The 18,749-nt window shown below is 37.3% G+C and overlaps 1 protein-coding gene across 1 annotated transcript in view; it reads right to left on the bottom strand.

Moving 5' to 3' along the window:
• Positions 1-960: 960 nt before the first annotated feature.
• The window catches only part of tep1 (telomerase-associated protein 1), a 34,406-nt gene continuing 16,617 nt past the window's right edge, over positions 961-18,749 (bottom strand). The window contains exons 23-55 of the mRNA XM_028472342.1: positions 18,457-18,645; positions 18,086-18,264; positions 17,862-18,003; positions 16,452-16,631; positions 16,253-16,345; positions 15,890-16,025; positions 15,627-15,786; positions 14,277-14,410; positions 14,118-14,206; positions 13,840-13,954; positions 13,439-13,649; positions 13,172-13,292; positions 12,978-13,102; positions 12,737-12,836; positions 11,301-11,456; positions 10,625-10,837; positions 10,274-10,330; positions 9,706-9,844; positions 9,050-9,295; positions 8,795-8,946; positions 8,441-8,548; positions 7,699-7,803; positions 7,439-7,568; positions 7,249-7,310; positions 5,840-5,966; positions 5,616-5,746; positions 5,408-5,532; positions 4,995-5,141; positions 3,515-3,614; positions 2,754-3,276; positions 2,363-2,445; positions 1,812-1,916; positions 961-1,400 (exon numbers count right to left, since the gene is read on the bottom strand). Of these exons, the coding sequence (XP_028328143.1) occupies positions 1,281-1,400; positions 1,812-1,916; positions 2,363-2,445; positions 2,754-3,276; positions 3,515-3,614; positions 4,995-5,141; positions 5,408-5,532; positions 5,616-5,746; positions 5,840-5,966; positions 7,249-7,310; positions 7,439-7,568; positions 7,699-7,803; positions 8,441-8,548; positions 8,795-8,946; positions 9,050-9,295; positions 9,706-9,844; positions 10,274-10,330; positions 10,625-10,837; positions 11,301-11,456; positions 12,737-12,836; positions 12,978-13,102; positions 13,172-13,292; positions 13,439-13,649; positions 13,840-13,954; positions 14,118-14,206; positions 14,277-14,410; positions 15,627-15,786; positions 15,890-16,025; positions 16,253-16,345; positions 16,452-16,631; positions 17,862-18,003; positions 18,086-18,264; positions 18,457-18,645 (4,803 nt within the window). The 3' untranslated portion in view covers positions 961-1,280. The remainder of the gene's footprint in view (positions 1,401-1,811; positions 1,917-2,362; positions 2,446-2,753; positions 3,277-3,514; positions 3,615-4,994; positions 5,142-5,407; positions 5,533-5,615; positions 5,747-5,839; positions 5,967-7,248; positions 7,311-7,438; positions 7,569-7,698; positions 7,804-8,440; positions 8,549-8,794; positions 8,947-9,049; positions 9,296-9,705; positions 9,845-10,273; positions 10,331-10,624; positions 10,838-11,300; positions 11,457-12,736; positions 12,837-12,977; positions 13,103-13,171; positions 13,293-13,438; positions 13,650-13,839; positions 13,955-14,117; positions 14,207-14,276; positions 14,411-15,626; positions 15,787-15,889; positions 16,026-16,252; positions 16,346-16,451; positions 16,632-17,861; positions 18,004-18,085; positions 18,265-18,456; positions 18,646-18,749) is intronic.

Below are 18,749 nucleotides of genomic sequence, written 5' to 3'. Positions count from 1 at the left end.
TATCAGTCACATAGTATCACCAGACATACACACATCAGAAGTCCCTAAAAGTGTCATGTGATGAGTAATGAGATTTAGTGGTCCCTTTGCAGAATTATCAAAGCAGTCACAGTATCAAATTGTAACATGGTGTAATGTTCAATGAGTTACATTGGTGGTACCATCTAAGCGTCATATCGTTTAGCACAAACTTTTCACACTACCGTTACCCCTTCAGACATTTAACCTGAAGCCATGTACCCCCTACTCCTGCACACTTAAAAACATAATAATGTAATGTCACATACAAAGTAGCCCTTCAGCACAAATCTGGCCCTTTAGACCATCAAATTTGGCCTGCAGGAGAAAGTTTAAAAAGACAGAAAAAACATAAATTAATGGCTGGAATACCAAATATTTCAGTTGTAGATAAATCAGCTCAGATATCTCAGATATCTAAATACACAAATTCAATGTATATTCCACAATATTTGGAGAATTGCAATTTTTCCATGTTTTTTTTCCCAAGACTGCAGTCATTTTAAATTTCAAATTTTCAAAGAAGTCAATTTTCCTGCAATTATTTAACATAATTTCCACAAATTCAATAAAAATTGGTCTAAAAAATAACAAAATTTGACAGATTAAATTCTGCAGGGTCTGATATGTCACTTATAGGTTGGATATTGTTGGCGCCTTACATACTTTACACAATGTATAAATTATACATAAAGTACAAACTTGGGTACATTAATCAATGCTTTTTGATTTCTATTCACGTACCCCCTATGGCAGTTTGCGTACCCCTGAGGGTACCCGTACCCCACTTTGGTAACCTAGGGTCTAGCATAAAAGGTATCTTATCCTCCTTCTAGATGAGTATTACAACCAAAAATGATCTCAATCCAGAAGTAAAAAAAAAAAAAAACATAAGTAAACATTGTATATTTAAGGTTTGTAATGAAAAACAAGAACAATTAGTTGCTGATTTAAGAGTTTATTTAAAAGAAAAAATTAATGAACTTTTCTGTTCCATTGTGCAACATGAAAATTAAACAAATATTGATTTATTGAGCCACACATCTCTTACTGGTAATATACTTCAATCTTTCTCTCTTTTTTTTTTTACACTTGCTTGTTACAATTGCAAGTTTCTGATTATCATAAAGGCACATGTAAACATAAGGCAGATTAATCTGTTATTAGCACATTCCCCTTGTTATAAGCAAATATAAAGTAAAGTTTCCTCTTTTCTGTTAGTTTACCAAATACACAATAACCCCAAATCTTCATTTGGTGAGTTACTCTCTCCAGTTTAGGACGTATACCATGCCGTCTCCATCACCACACAGTAGCTCAGTGGGTTTTCTGGGGTTCACCTCCAAAACCAGGACAGGACCTCCACACACAAACATACCCAACTGGAATGAAAAATAAATTAATTTAAAAAAATCAAGTAATCACTAAGAAAAATGTGATATTTTTACATTCATAGCTCAAACAGGAGCAATGATGAGCCTGTAGGACCACAGGCTTGCATGATATTGACATATTCCAGCTGTAACTCATCAGATAGTCATAAAAAAATTCTTATTTCAGCAGAGCATCAAGTTGTCACTTTTAATAGTTACAGATCAATAAGCATGCAGGCAGACTATCTACAGCATGTTGGACTGCAGTGGTTTCAGACTGGGATTATCCATCTACTCTCATCACACTCAGATTCAACATGAACTTAAAGACATATGTCTGAAATGCAACAAAAGACTGGAACTGATTGATTGGATGATACAGTTTGTTTATCTGTAAATAAAAAAATGACAGTTTCTAACCTGCTTCTTAGTGCTTCTGTCCCACAACTTTATAGTGCGGTCGTGGGACGCTGAGATGATGGTAGTATCAGTGAGTCTCAGCTGTGAGATCCTACCAGCATGGGCCTGATGACAAAATAGTGACAACATGGTTGAAATCTTTTATTTTTTTCTTAAATATAAGCAAATAAAATAATTAAAAATAAATAAACAAATAACAATAATAAAATATATACTGTATATTAAAAAAATCGAAGTTAAAATCTAGGTGTGGTAAATTATGATCCTGTCTCAAAACCAAAACTTTTACTCAGAAACGGAGAGAAATACTATATTTACCTTGAGTTAGTGATTATTATTAATGACCAACTTCCAGACAGTTTGTATAGTTGCTATACTATTTCAAAACTAAAAATTAATCATTCTAAAATGTCTTTAAATAAAACGACAACACAACACAAAAACAAATGATTACAGATGGCTCTTAATTCAGAATGCACCATTTTCATTGGTAGAAATACATTCTATATATTCTATAGCTAATTTAAACCATCAAGTCAGTGAGATCTTACAGGTTTTCTTTGGCTCCATGACATGAGGTTTTGTGGCAGATTGAACCACATGTTGCCCTCGATGTCTCCACACACCACCAACTCTGCAAGAGGCATGACCAGGAAATGATAAGAAATGTTAGCCAGTGAGTTAGCAACGTTGATTTTTTTTTAATGACAAATGGATAAAAACCCTTTCAAAGTTACTCCACGTGGTAATAACCAATAGAGTAAGAACAGCAATAATTGATCTATCCACCTTGGATTCAAACTTGTTGAGAGGAAACCAGTATAATATTAAAAGAAATGCACTCACAGATCATACAACATGCTGGATTGGAATGGCTGGGAGGCAGCATTTGCTAAAAGAATGAAAGTAAGAATATTGTTTTTGTGGTGCTCTTATTCATACCTTGGTCTACAGTTATAGCAGTGATCAGGCTTCCTTGATTTCTCTTTTTTGCCTCCTCTTCATACTCCTTCTCTCCATCATCCTCTTCCTTGTCCTCCTCCTCTCCCTTTACCTCCTCCTCCTCTGCAATTTTCTTGCCCTCGTCCTCCTGTTCATCATCTTGCTCCTCTTCACCCTTTTCGTCGTCCTCCTCCTCCTCCTCCTCCTCATCTTCCTCCTCCTTCTCATCATCTTCCTCCTCCTCATCATCTTCCTCCTCTTCACCCTCCTCATCCACCCATTCTTCATCGTCCTCCTCCTCTTCCATTTCTTTCTCTCCTTCTTCATCCATTTCTGCCTCTTCCTCTTTCTCCTCTTCTTCCTTCTCCTGCCCAGGTTCTGCCTTGTCCGTTTCGCCCTCCTCTTCCTCCTGCTCGCTTTCCTCATGTTCGCTTCCCTTCTCCTCTTCCATCACCTCTTCCATCTGCTCAATAGCCAACAAACCAAAGGCAGAAGAAAACTTGGATTTCGAGCCCAGGGTAAACTAAAGAGAAGCAACACCAAGAAAAGAAGAAGAAATTCAGTATATGCTGCATTACTTCAGTTATGATTTTTCCACACAAAACAATCAGGGGTTAAAGGACAGCTTCCTCCAAAAAGGTTTACAATGTTTTCATGAAGTTTGTGTGAAAACGTATTAGATCAATTGACCGTACTTTATTCATGTCCCAGTTTATTTGTAATGCTGCTGTTGCTCAGAAGATAAACTGAATAAAACTTACAATGAACCCAATGTTAACTTGTCCATTTTCCTCGCCAACCAGCCACGCACTTTTCTTGTCATTTCGGATTATGTTCAGAATACGAACGCGATCAGCCATACTACAGAAACAAGAGAGCAGACACAGCATTAATATGAACTGTATTTTTAGACTCAAACATGTTAGAAATAACCTTAGATCCCTTGTCCAGGAGGAGGTACCAGAGTGCAGAAAAAACCTTTTGTTTTCTTGTGCTTTGACCAAGTGCAACATTTTAAACGTTTGTAGCTCTGGTTTTAATGTCATAATAATCTGTTGGAGACCTTCTATTTGGAGCTTCACCTGCCCACAGTTTTATGCTGCTGTGAGATTATTAAATAAAAGTGTGAAGGCCTCCCAGTCAGCCTCAGAATAGAATTTAAAGTTCTGCCGCTGGTGTATAATTGTGTGAATGGGTTTGGTCCAGAATCCATCAGTGGGCTTTTAGTCAGGTATGAACCTCGCCGGTGTCTCATATCTATGAAAACAGGTCAGATAGTGGAGCCCAGAGTTCACAGCAAACATGGTGACGTTGCTTTTAGTTGTTATGCTGCAAATAAGTGGAACCAACGTGAACATTTTTAAATCCAAGGTAAAGGCACTCTTTTTCTCCTCTGCGTATGACTGACAGGGAGAGTTTTAATCATATTATTGTTGATTTTTTTTTTATTTTTTCTACTGGTTTTAATGTTCTACTTGATTTTCCAACTGTTAAACATTTTTTGTTGCATTTTTTAAATCATGTAATGCACATTTAATTTGACTTACCTCTCAGACTCTATATTTTAAAGACTTGAATCAACCCTGCTTGTGAATAAACCCAAATACCATCAAATAATTGGAGATACAGAACTTTATACTGTAGCTACATCCTTCTTTGCTGCATGTTGGATCTATTCATGTCATTACATACGACAAGAAAAAAGATTAAAAAAAAAAAATGAATGAAATGAAAATTGTGAATTTGTTTATTTGCGAAGTTTATCTGTACATCTTAACATGGCATGTCATCAAGCGAGAGAACAAGTGACATTAAGGTTATTTTAATTCTGCATGATTGTGTGCATGCACTATAAACATGATGCGATTGAACACGGTTGTGTGGACCTTTATTGTGCATGAATGTGTAATTCTTCAATTTATAAATGTTTTTTTCCCCATTCATGCAGTTTATATAATTTGTAATATATCTGTGGTTGATGTTTATATGCTTATTTGTACCGTTACCTCCTGTATATTGAGTTCTTCAAGTGTTTTTGGACTAATCCAAGGACTATATGCTTTTATTCATGCAGCTAGCTAGTCTTGCTACCTCGTGAGTTAATGAAGCTTATCTTAATGTTAATGACCCTGATATTTCCTTGTGCATTCTGCACAATTTTCCTCACATATTTAAAAACTGATTATTTTTACACAGACTTCACTTTTTGTTGCAGTCTAGTAGTTACAAATCTTTGGTTACCCGTTGACCGTGTAGTTCCACCTTCGTTCATGATTCCCGTACGACACATCAAAGATTTCTCCGTTGTAAGAAATGGCCAAGAGTGTAGAGCAGTAGAGGAGACGCACCACGGTGCACTTTACTTTGTAGGTGGTCACCTTCACCAAACTGAAGGCGGCAAAAAAAGAGGATGTTAAAACCTTCAGAATGACAAACAATATCATACCATTTCTCTTACATCTAATATAAAAAAAATCTACATATCCACCATACATAAATGTTCTCTCCCGACATATAATTTTAAATGCTGAAATTATGATTTCATTGACCTGTTAAACTACCACAAATCATTATTTTTCTATTACTTTTAACAGTTCCAAGACAAAAATGAAAACCCCTTTTGAAATAATTTAGTAATTTGTTTATTGTTTTACCTCCTTTTGATGTGCTGTTTATTCCACACAAGCTTCCACACATCAACAACCATCTTTTTCAAGTAGCTAACAGCATACTGGTTATTACCAATGGAGCAGACTGATGTGATGGGGCAGTCCGCCACCTTTGACACACAAAAATAAGGCACAGTGTGGTTAATATAAACATTTAAAAGGTAAATGTTGCATTTTAAATAAGTGTTCCTACCTGCTTATGGCTGACCACGGCATTTTTTTGCCACACCTCCAGCAAACCAGACTCATAACCAGCAGCGAAGGTGTCATCATCCTCAGAGAAACACAGAGCTGTAACGTTTCCTTTCAGGTTTGCAGGGTAATCTGTGGTGGGGCATTCAAGCTCACAGCTCACTCACACAACCTTCACTAATTCATACGATAAGAAACACACAAACACCAATTGGACAACTGTACCTTTAATCCACGTCCAGCATCTCAGTGAGTGGTCTTCTGAAACTGTGAGGAATTCTTCACGTTCTTCTTTGAGAACAATTCCGTGGATTGCACCGCTGTGACCCTGGTAAGTGACGAAATGCTCCATCTAGACAAAAAACATACAGAACAAATTGTAAAAGGACAGAACAGCACAATCAATGGGGAGAGATTTGTCTCAAAAATATTCACACATACAGTATGTCCACCATTTTTACGTGTTTTTCAGATTCACAAATATATCTGCAATTTACAAGTTTCATAATTTGTGTGTGTATTTATCATGAATGTGTCAATCTTCATCTGCGATTGTAATTTGTGTAAAGTGCGTTTGTGGATTGGCCGGCTTGTAAATTTATTTTTGAGACAAACGCAGTTTTGCTCAGATTCACACACATACAAACACTGAAGGTCCTGAACCACATGTGTGGAAAGCGCCACCCCTCCACTAGTCGGCAGTATTGAAGTGTCTGCTGAACATTATTTCCATTTCACTGGGAGTCCGATAATTGATGGAAGAATCAGAAAAATAGAGATTTAACAGGTTTGGGCTTTCGGCATCAATAACTCTTTAATGAAAAGTAATTGACACACAAATTACCTGTCATTACCATCGATGTGAGGTGAATAACATGCTACAAAATCATTTTTTATCAAAAGCGGCTGTATTTTGAGCAGCAGAAATAACAGGACTCTATGTGCACCCGGTTGTGCGATTAGGGCGCAGGGACTGTCTGCAAATTGCAACACCGCTACAACAACAAAAACAAATACTACAAGAGCATTTTCACTTGTCTCCTGCTTATCATAGTACAACTCTTGGTTTGACAAAAAAAATTAATGGATTTTTATCATCATTTAGGGGTTTTTGCTTTCCACACATGTGGACTGGGACCTTTGTGTGTGTAAATATGAGCAAAACTGCGTTGCTCTTTTTCTGAAAAATAAATGCACACGCCGGCCGATCCACAAACGCAGTTTACACAATTCACAAGCATAACTGAAGATTTACACATGATCATTCATGATAAATACACACACAAATTACAAAACATGTGTAAATCGTGGATGTATTTGTGGATCTAAAAAACACGTGAAAATCTAAAAAATACAAGTGGAAAATTGTGAATGTGTGTGTGAATATTTTTTTAGACAAATCTCTCCCCATAACAATCAGGTTTTTCTTTGAAAACTATGACATCACAACCAGACATGTTTTAATGTGGAAGTGAAAAGTAGAAAAAAACTCAAAGTTTAAAGAGCTACAAGCAGTCTTTCAGGCTGTTTCAGACACCTTCTGATAAGTCAACCTGGTGTTGACTGTTGTTGATTTGCCTCTGAACTACACGTCATCATGTTGTAAACTCTGACACCTGGTTTACGTGACTAACCTCTAACGGCTTCCAGATTTTCACTGTGCCATCATCTGACGCGGTGAGAACTGTCAGTTCTTCTGCATCGGGTTCATTCATGTCGATCAAACACAGAGTATATATCATGACCCATTAGTGATACAGTGTGACACAATATTTACTAAGACAGACTACATGTGTGCATTTAGTCTCTGAAAGCTGTGGGTACCTTTCTCTGGCAGGAGAACACATTGGTGTATGCGCTGGTTGTGAGCAGCTTTATGGCTGATTTCAACATTTGTTTCCCAGTTCCAAACATGTAAGCCACCATCTGCACAACCAGCCACCACATGCTGTCCCTGTACACAACATTACACAGTTTTTTAATAAAAGAAGAAAACAAAAACAAATCATACTATAATCACAAACATGTTGCTATATTCTGCACATTATGCAAAGCTATTAGCCAGTATAATGTATTTTGCTCACCAAACAGCATAAAGAAGACGGAGGACTTCTCCAAGAAATTTCTCTCAGACACTGACCAGCCTCAAGATCCCACAAACAGAGCCTGCCATCATTGGAAGAGCTTATCTGAAAATAAAAACAGGATAGATACAAGATAATTCAATTCAAATTTATTTATATAGTGCCAATTGCAACAATAGTCATCTCGTAGTGCTTATCAAAATATCAAATTCGTAAGAAAAAACTATTCCACATTAACAGCTACAGTGGGGAGAAAAAACTCCCCACATGAGTATGGAGATGTTGGTCATTTGTTTTTAACAATGATCTTTTGGCTCCATAAGTGAAAAAGGGATGTTTGAAAATGGCATTTTTGCAGTCAAACATTTTGATGCACTGTTTTGCTAAATCAAAAATCTGTCTAAATAATTCATGGAGGACAGTCTGAAAACTGCTGTAGCAAGTTTGGTGTCAATTGAGTAAAAATTGTGGGAGAAAATATGTTTAATAAGTTTTACAGTTTTTGAAAAAACAGAGAGATGAACTTCATGATTTACAACAGGTTCAAGTGTAGAAAAGTTTCTTCAGTAATAAGGCTACATTTTGGTGGAAGTGGCAAATCTGTAGGACAAATAGTTGATTTGTTGTGAATTTTCAAAATATTGAAGTTCAGAGGCTTGTTGTAGCGCCACCTTTAGGACTATTGGCGACTATTGGCCTGTCTTTGGAGCGACAATAACTTATTAAAATAATGTGGACTAACCACACAGGATGGGGTCCAAATGCAGTCAGTCACCCAGTCTCTGTGAGCATGAGGGAGAGGTTTGCAAAGAGCAGCAGGAGATGAAGACACGTCCCACAACATCAGAGCCTGAAACAAATGAGAACAGATTAACAGTATGAAAAGAACTTTAGGTAAAGAGATCATGACTGGAGTTAGTTAGCACTTGATAGATTAGAACACTCAGCTTTGACATTAGCACCCCTTAATGCTAAAATGAGACCAAATGCATTCCTGTTTATGTTACAGTTACCAGATATGGAACCTGCTTTTTGGTTATTTCTGAAAACCAAGTCTAGGACAGAAAGGGATCGATCAGTAGTTTGATCCACATACCTGATCCTTGCCCCCAGAGAGCAACTGGGTACCATCAGGACTAAAGGCCAAACAGGTGACTCCTCCTGTGTGGCCTTTCAACAAGTCATGTGGGTCCAAATATGCATCCCTGGCCATATTCTTCAGCAGCCAAAGCACAATGGTGCAGTCCTCTGATTTCACCCAGAAACCAAAAATCATGAAAAGAAAAGTGACATGATGAATTGAAATCAATAGATATTTAAAGTTGTTCTAATATAGTAGAGTGTAGACTACCTGAGGCTGTGGCCAGATACTTTTTGTTTTGTGCCATTGCCACTACAACACTACACTGTACTGAAAACATTCCCACATATTCCAGTTGTCCCATCATTCCTTCTTCCCCTTCTTTTCTCTTAAACGCCCTCAGACGATTGTCATTTCCTGAAGCCACCAGCATCACCCGGTTGGACCGTGGAACAACAACCCACAGCAGGCAGAGGATGGATAGCTGGATATACTCAATGGTTTGAATCATTTCTCCTATAGGGATAGAAGCATATTAATAGGATAGTTTGTTTAGCAGAATCAAGAAAAGGCTTCAACAAACATCCGAAAATTCCTGCAGTATTTCCATTAGGATTATGGAAATAAAATAAAGTATTCAAATTAACTCATCTACATAGATTCTTTAGGCAAATCTGTACTTGCATACATATGATTAGCTTAACATTTTCTTCAAGATAATCTGTACATCATTTTGACATATGTCATCTTACCTTTAACTGCAGATTTGACATAGCTGATTATTTTTATACTTTTCACACACACAAAAAAAACACCCTCCTCAAAAACAATTCTTGTTGTTTTTGATAATTTAAACACTTTCTTGGGTGGGAAAACATTTTGGAACATTTTTTTTAATTATTAAAATTTTCAAGGCATAAACTAACCTGATTCAAGATTGAAAATTTTGATGCTATCTCCATGGTATCCCACAGCGACGTAGTCCCCGCTTACAGCCGCACACAGGGCAGCAGGCTCTTCACACTGTGTAGACCTTGGTTTCTTTTGAGGAGGCTCCTGCTCGTCCTAAACATTAAAAAAAAAAAAAATGTCAGGAAAACTGTAAAAATACATAACATTTTCTGAAGGAAAAAGGTTAGAAAAATTCAGTAAGAAAAATCTTCATAGAAATTATATAAATCCAACATATCTTCTGATTGTTTGTACAACTGAACTTCTACTGTTAGAAATGGGAAAATATGGCACTACCCTCTTCCCTTTTGGTTTTTTGTATGCGACCCACTGAAACAAAGTCACGGCCCACCTTTGGATCATGCACCCCTGCTATAAAAGATACCAAACACTTTTCTAGATTAAACATATTCTTCCAACTATGATAAACTTGAGTTGTTAGTTTATAAACAGAGAGTTTTTAATGTTCATTTATGCTAAACCTCACAATGTCAACAGTTGCTTTCAAAGGTGTTCATGAAAACATGTCATGCAGAAACTTACTTTTACGCTTTTGAATGTAGCAACTAAACGGCCAAGTCCTCCTGACCAGAGCTGGAGCTGTTTCATTAAAACAGAACAAAAAAAGAGCAAATGAATTATCTCCTACTTAAAAAAGTCAAAATGTCCCTGAAATGTTACCTGTGAAGTTATTCAGCTTTTTTTTTTGTTATCTTTATTTAACCAGGTAAATCACTGAGAACCAATTCTCATTTGCAATGACGACACTTGCTATCCATTGTATAATAAAACATATCAACCAGATATAAATAAAGATTATTCTAAATAAGAAGACTTGGAAAACTAAAATTCAGATTATTTTCTTCATTCTGAACCGTTTCATCATCGTCTCACCGTGCGATCAGAGCCAGCAGTCAGAAGCATGTTTCCTTTCCCCAGGAATGTAAGAGTCTCAGTGGCCCCAGAGTGAGCCTGAAAACATCCAACACATGTGGACGTGGGCACCGACCACACCCTCACCTCCCCAGAGACAGAGCCAGAGCAGAGCATGGATGAGGTGGAAGAAAAGGAAAGACTGCGCACTGATCGCTGGTGGCCAGACAGCAACTGTGGAAACAGAGTCAGAGGTTTGGGGTGACACTTGATTCAGTCTGAGAATAAAAGCTGGTTTCAACTCAGAGCTATTGCTAATTTTGATTCAGTACTAACATTTCTAATACAGCTAAAATATTGTGTTCCACGAAGAGTAAATATTGGTGGAAAGAATAAAAGTACAGCAATAATTTTTGTGCTATATGTTGCAGAAAAAAAGCCTATTTTTCCCATTACAAGCTTTAAAGCAGCCTGCCTTTTTATTGTTCCAATAAAAAGAAAAAAACTAGTCCTTTCAATGTCTTTAAGTCGAGTTGACAAAGCAGCAGCTCAGAAACTGGTGCTTTTTGATTGAATGATGTGTCATGAGAAGCATTGAAATGCTTTTTCTCTTTTTTTAATTAGATGAGGTAATCTTTATCTTTTTAATTCCTATTCAATTAAAACACAAAATTCTCTAATGACGATGTTGACTCACGGGTAGAGCTTTGTTTCGGAGCCAGTTCCACAAAATCACTTTTCCGTTCCAGCAGCCAGCAGCGAGTAGGTGACCCTCAGGGTCGAAGGTCACACAATTCAAAGGACTGGTGCTTATGTGGGACGCCACTTCCTGGCCTTTATTAGAGGACCACACCTGTAGAAAAGCATTAGTTTATTAGTTTTAGCTGATGCTTGAAGTCAGAGACCCAGTTTATGATAAAACAATGAGAGCGCTCCAAGATTCATTGAAGGTCAACTAATATACAGAGAACATTATTTCAGCAGTGACAGTTACGCACAGCAAGAGACAGCCCAAGATTTTTTTTAACAACATGCACAAATGATCCAACTAGACATAATTTAGGCGGGTGCACATGTTTCGTGGTTCTGTGCTCGTAGTTCCTGCTTTAAAATAATGTGTCAAACTTAAAAACTGGGGGCCAAATCTGGCCCTTTAGGTTTAAACCATCCAATTCAGCATGCAGGAGAAAGTAAAAATGACAGAAAAAACATGAATTTTTGAGTAAATCACCAACTAATTCCGATACAGATATCTCACGCCCTCAAATAAATACAAAAAATACACTTAATTGTCACAAAATTGAGGACTTTTGAGGTGAGGATCCTGTAGGGACCGTTATCTGTCATGTATTGCTTGGATACTGTTGGGGCTTTATATACTGTGTATTTATTTATACGTGGAAGTGTAAACCGTGGCACAAAAATGTTAAAATTGCTTTTTGTCCCCCACTTGAGATCAAACTTCTCTGTATTTGGCCCCTGAATGAAAATGAGTTTGAAATACCTGCTTTAAACCTACAAAGAGGTGCTTTATAGCAAAATTGAAAGAATTTATTTACATATGCAGATATATCCACCATCACACAGGCATTGATGTTTTAATCAAGGGTAGGATAGGCTGTGTTAAAAGGGCAGCATAACACCTGGTTCTGGAAACTTTTACAGGCCCATCAACCAATAATGGCCCTTGAATGGCAAGATTTTGCAGATATTTTAAAAAATTATAAATAAAAACTGTTTACAAAGGCAGAGAATTAGTGAACACTAAAACACACATCCATCTTCAAAAGGTTAATGTTATATTAGCGACTGCTAAGGGTTTCAGACAGCAGAAAAAAGCTCTGAGGTGACGGAGCATTTGGAGTTGCGGGTCCGAAGCCGCGGAATGCATTGCCACTTCCTATCAGAGAGGCTTCATTTCTGCCTGTGATTAAATCTAACACCTTTTTACTTTGGCGTATGGTTTTTGCATTAATTTTATGTACACTGTTATATTTCATTTTGTTCTATTGTTTGTCTTATAGTGTATGCACTTTATATCATCTGTTGTCAATTTGTACAGCACTTAGTCCCCCTCTTCCTAGGTTTTAAAGTGCTTTATAATTAAAGTTGGATTGGATATTGGAAACTTACTTTAAGACTAAAGTCCAGGGAAACAGTTGCAATGTGCTTCTTGTCTGCAGTGACATTGCTTGCCGTTATTGTGTTACTGTGAGCATCGTAGAGAGCGGTCCTGCAGAAGAGAGGATTTAAATATTTTTGAACATTTCAAGCTTGGTTAGTAAATATTGTAAAGGAGAAAAAAAAACCTGTCAGAACTGCGTGAAATGTGCTGATGATGTGTAGGAATGATTAACATCTGTCATTAACTTACCTGCAGCCATTCTCAATATCCCACACCTCTATGCGCCCATCAAAGGAGGTGGAAACAAGACGGCCGAGGGTCACAAAAACACAGCTGGAGATGCCGTCACAGCTGCTCACAAGTGACTTTAGTTCCTGTTCAAAACCAGCAGAAAGTTACTTTACATTTATATCAAGTACAATGAAGTTAGGTTAGAAACATACCTGTCCAGTCAGTGAGTCAACTATATGAAGCATTCCCTTTCCAGTACCAACCACAAGGAGCTGCTCATCTGGACTTAGAGCCAAACAGGTCGGTTGCGTTTGGAAAACTGACATCATATCACTGAGGTGAAATACACAAGGAGAAGAAATGCAGTTAATTTTAAGCTATCATGTTTATTCATCAAGCAATGCAAATCTATACATATTTATTCATTGATTTTTAATAATTATTATTCTAATAATTCCTTCATGCCATAAGAAACCAACCTTATCTCCTGAACATCCCAGACATTTTTGTTTTGACACTGAACAAGTCGGGTTCGTCCGATCTTCACCATACCCTGTGCCCAGGCGTAAACAGGAGACACCGGCGGCTCTCTGAGAGCCTCCTGAATGAAAAGACCCGGCCAGGAGGAAAGTGTAACAGCATGCCGCCGCAGGAAGTCATGACAATCCTCAAGCTGGTTGTCAAGGCAACCTACAAGACATAAGAAAGTGAAATGAGACCCATAGGTTTTACTTTTAGATGGTTTTGGGCTTTGGGTGGAAACCAGGGTACAAAAACCTTTTCCAATCCAAATTCCTGCATTTGCACAGGGGCAGTGTTCCTGTAGCGTATGGTACGCTATAAAAGCCATAGAGTGTAACTATGAAGTGGAAATACTCACCATATAATTTGTAAGTCTCCATGAGGTGCTGAAGGAGGCCATGTCTGACATTAGCGTACAGGAAGTAGTAGCTGGAAAGTAGAAACTTAAGAGCATCCCTTTGTCCAATATAATCCTAGAAAAAAAATAAAACAAAGAAACTCAGAAGGTAAATTTCATTAAAAACAAATTTCTACATTCATTTTATTACTGGTAAATTTTATTTAGATCACAAACCAAAAAGAGCACAGACTCAGACTCCATTTTACTGTTTTTCAGTAATTAGGCTGACATCTTACCAGGCTGAGTGGAAGATGCATGAGAGAGTTCATTTCACTGTGAAGAAATGTGTCTCGTCCCTGAGGGTCTGCTCGGGTCCACAGATGGGCTGAAGCACAAAGGAAAAAAATATTTAAATCCACATTTTGAGTGAAAATATAAAGCCGATTGTATTTTACCTGCTAGGACTAGATGCGCTTTCTTTCGGTCGCTCTCAACGTGGAGGAGGAAGTTTTCAAAAGCTTGTTTCACCTCAGTGTGGGTTTGAGTCAACAGGTCATCCGTGTTGTAGCAGTGAGATGAACCAATGAGACTGCAGGGAACAAGACAGGTTCAAATTATTAAGTGAGAGATTTTAGGAAACCGCACTTAAATATACTTTTTATGACAAGATGGACATTTGTGTCTCTGTTCTTGTTCTCCTAGGGTTCACTTTTGTTAGTGGGGCTCATGATTCAATAATGAAAAAACTAAAACACGTTAAAGATTCTATTTAAGATCTGATAATACTGAGAGTCATGGTGTTCCATGGGGGTGTTTTCGAATATTTCTTTTTGACAATTTCATTTTTCATTTCATTGTTCCCCATGAAGATCTCAGAAACATTTGCTGAGAGCAAACACTTGTTTTAAGTTAAGTATCTATCCGTCACAACGTAGTCTGACAGATTTAAAAGTCTTGAGTCAATTCTAAACGTATTTTATCGTAAAACATCTAATAACTTGAAAAAATGAGTCGACTTGTTAGAAGAAAATAAGAAGGAAGAGCTTTCTTCTTTGGAAAGTCATTTTAAAGTTCATATATTGTGTTTTTGTCAAACAACTTGCTGTGCTGATCCAACTAAATCGCTTTAAACATTTAATCAGACTATAAAAAAGATGTCACTGTTTTACTGATCCTAATAAGATCATTGTTATATTTGTCTGTAAATCTTTTGTACTGTGTGTATTGTAAGTTGATGCCATAGGATTCACTTATGTTTTAAATCTCACTACCAGGGACCTTCCTGGTTAAAAGAAGATTACATAAAATCAAAGAACATAGACTGTCTCTCTAAATAAAAAGAAAAAACTATTTCGACCATGTAATTTATAAACAAGACCAGACGCGCACGCGCACGCACACGCACACACACACACACACACTGATTACTAGGGTCCCATACAACACCAATATGTCATACTCAATTAAGTCCACCCATACCAGGAACCGATCCCCATTGCATCCAATGGCTTTGAATGGCAGCCATTCATTTCTGTTGTATTTTTAGGGATTGGCCGCTGGGGTGTCCAATTTTTAAAGAAAATGCACTTGAAACGTCATTTTTTTAAATTACTTTTTTCAATTTATACACAATAATAACAAGCAGAGAAAAAAATGTAATACGTCTTCAAATTAATGGCACTTTGCTTAATAGGTTTTTGTGTTTGTGGTATTAGTATGGTATTGGTAATCAGGTTTGACAAGTACACATAGCCAAGTATTGGTTTGGGAAAACTGACAACAATCGATGGGTTTGAGAGAATCACCTTTGCAAAATTTGCACTATACGAGTAAAAATCGCCATTGGAACACGTCCTTCAGGCTTCTTGGACAGCTGCAGCACATTGTCCCAGGTGATCACTTCACTCTTAGAGCTCAAAGTGTTGCAAGTGTTCAGCACTGAGTAAAAGTCCATCTCCTTAAGGCCTGGGAATATTGGCAGAAAACACCATTGAAACATTGAATGCAAGAATAAGCCTGAATACTTAAAATGTGTTGGATTTTTGCCTGTAATAATGAAAGTTTCTACCAGTGGTGCTGACGGTGAGGACTGCCAGAGCCCAGCGGAGTCCACGTATGCCTCTGTAGTTCCAACACAGCCTCTCCAGACTGTGTTGCACGAGCTGGATCAGAGACTGTGGCAAATCCTGGACATTATCTTTCAACTAAGACACAGAGACCAAAGTATGCAGACCAAATCAGTGCACTGGAATCCAACCACTGGATTTAGTGTCTGAGTGTTAAAAAGGTTCAACCAAAAAAAAAAAAAAAAAAAAAAAAAGGTTCAACCATGTGTTACATTTAGAAATGTCGGCCTACAGGAAAGGATTACATGATAGTTGTGTCAAATTAGTTGATAAAAGGATTACCTAGATTACAAAGTTGGACCAACCTTGTCAAAGGAAGCAAAGTTTTTCAGGTCCTCACAGGCCAAGTGTAGATAGAAAGGACTGACTGCCCCTTTCTTCATCATCAATGTGTGGAGCTGGACAAGCACACCCAATGCATCATTTTAGAATGTTCACTTGATTAGAAAGATTGTCACGTCCTTGAGGTAAAAAAAAAAAAAAAAAAAAAAAAAGCAGAAGAACCTGGTTGTTGAAAGCAGAGTCACTGAGTTTCTTCCCAAAAGCAGCCAGCTTGTTCTGAATGATGTCCCTTCGTTCTGGCACATTAAGAAGTCCGAGGTAAACAGGGATGGTGTTTTGCTTTTCCAGCAACGTTTGTAGCAAAGGTGATTTTGGATTGGCACTCACAACCAAACACACACCCTGGTGACAGAAAAAGTCAGTGTTATAGCAAGTTCTCAGGAAACACACATTAGCTCCTCCTACTCTCATAAACATCAAATCAAAGGAGAAATAACTTTGTCCAAATAATTTGAATTTAGATTAAATGCAAAAAAAAAAAAAAAGAAGAAAAAAAAAAAAATCAGAACCTGAAAGAGAATCTTTGTGTTGGACTTAGATTTTAAAAATCAATAAAAGCAACAATCCATTCTCGACCTAAGACACAGCCCTATCAATAGCATCATTATACTATAATATTACATTCCCAATTGCAGATATGATAAAGCCTTTATGTCTTCAGAACAACAATTAAAAAAAAAACCTTGTTTTCATTAAAGCCCCAAGCTGAAAAATTAACTGTCATAATGTCCATTGAACTTTGCAATTTACTATTGCTAAGTATTACAATTTCAAATAATGGTAATGACCCTTTTATTGTGTTTTTAACTTTTATTTTAAATTGGATAAACACTGGAATAACTGTTTCTGTTCTGGGTGGTATGGTACTTGTTTTTAATTGAAATGTATGCATTCAATAGGTCATTGTTACTTGTTCTAACGAATGCTTGGTAGGGGGATCATTGCCAGGTAATTAATTATTTATAATTTTTTTTAGAACAGAATATTTTAACAACAGTGTAAATACAACACTGATGCATACCATGAAAATCAGGCAACTTTGTTCATTTGTTATAGAAAGTAATCTAACAGCACAACATTTTTTATTAACCCCTTTTTTAATCAGATATTATTTCCATCAAAAACAAAAAAAAAAGACTTGTTACACTTGTTACAAGACTTGTTATACATCTGTCGCAGCCTCTAAGTTAAAGGCACATTTTTCTCTAATGCGTATGATTGAGAGAGAGATTTTTGGTCATGCTGTTGATGTTATGTGTTTGTTGATGATTTTAATGGATTTTACTGATGACTTTGAATGTTCTTATTGATTTTAAGCTGTAGAATGTTTTATCATGTAAAGCACATTGAGTTGCCTTGTGTATGAAATGCGCTATACAAATAAATTTGCCTAGACAGTGGCGCTACAAAAAGTTTTATTCACAAATATTGGAGCTCTCCAACAGTCAAATTACATTTCACAAAATAAATAAAGAGTAAAATATTTGGAGTGTAAAACTGAGACAGACTTTTGTTTCCAATCTTACACTTTAGAGCCATCAAGCTTCCTTTATCCTCATCTGTCACACCTACCTGTGGAAGCTGCTGTGGGATCCAATCACAGCTAAGCTGACCTCTGCCATCCTGGACTAGATCCACTCCATCAACCAACACCACCAGAGGCTTACAGCTTTTCTCATCATTCAACAATGAGTGAAATTCTGCCAGCATCTCCCTGTGATAATAAAGACATTTTAATCATAAAGAGTTGGTAGGTTGTTTTCGGTTGGGAGAAAAAAAAAATGCCAGCAACCCACTTGTAGGAGCAGGCCAATGGAGTTTGCTCCTTTGTGCCGTTCATATCTTTAAGACACAAGACGAGGCATCGGAGAAGGTTCTGAACGGATCGAGCTGATTGGCTGGCAGCAGTAGAGTAGGAGATGACTGAATGTTTCTTTGATTTAACACCAGATTTAAGAGCTTCTGCAAGAGCAGCCTGTGTATTAGGAAGAAGAAACAACTTTCAACACTAAGGTCGATGGTGGGTTAGACCCTGAGTGTACTGGACTGTCTCATCGTGCTATGTAGAGTGGATCAAAGGGCAGATTTCCATCAGTAAATATATAGCTAGCAAGACAATAATTTTACAGTCATTCTTTGTTTACTACTGGTGGGAAATTCAATTTACCATGAAAACAGTCTTGCCGTGGCCAGATCCTCCCTTTACTACAGTGATCCATCCTTTGTCCTGTGAACGCTCCACTCTGTCGATTGCTTCGGAGAGCAACTTTGACCTGCCGATGAACTGCTTCCTCAGCGCCTCCTGGTGAGCCTCCTGCTCGCGCACCTCTGTCGCAGCCTCTAAGTTCTCTGCTTCCTACAAGATGATGGAGAAATTTTAATTTTATTTCGGCATTCTTCATAAAAACTAAAAAAAAAAAGAAAACAGAACAAACAACACTGGCATGATATAATTAGGAG

This window comes from Gouania willdenowi, chromosome 17 (genome assembly GCF_900634775.1).
Source record: "Gouania willdenowi chromosome 17, fGouWil2.1, whole genome shotgun sequence".
Taxonomy (NCBI): domain Eukaryota; kingdom Metazoa; phylum Chordata; class Actinopteri; order Blenniiformes; family Gobiesocidae; genus Gouania; species Gouania willdenowi.
The sequence above is the reverse complement of the archived record's forward strand: the minus strand, read 5'-3'. Positions and strand labels throughout refer to the sequence as shown.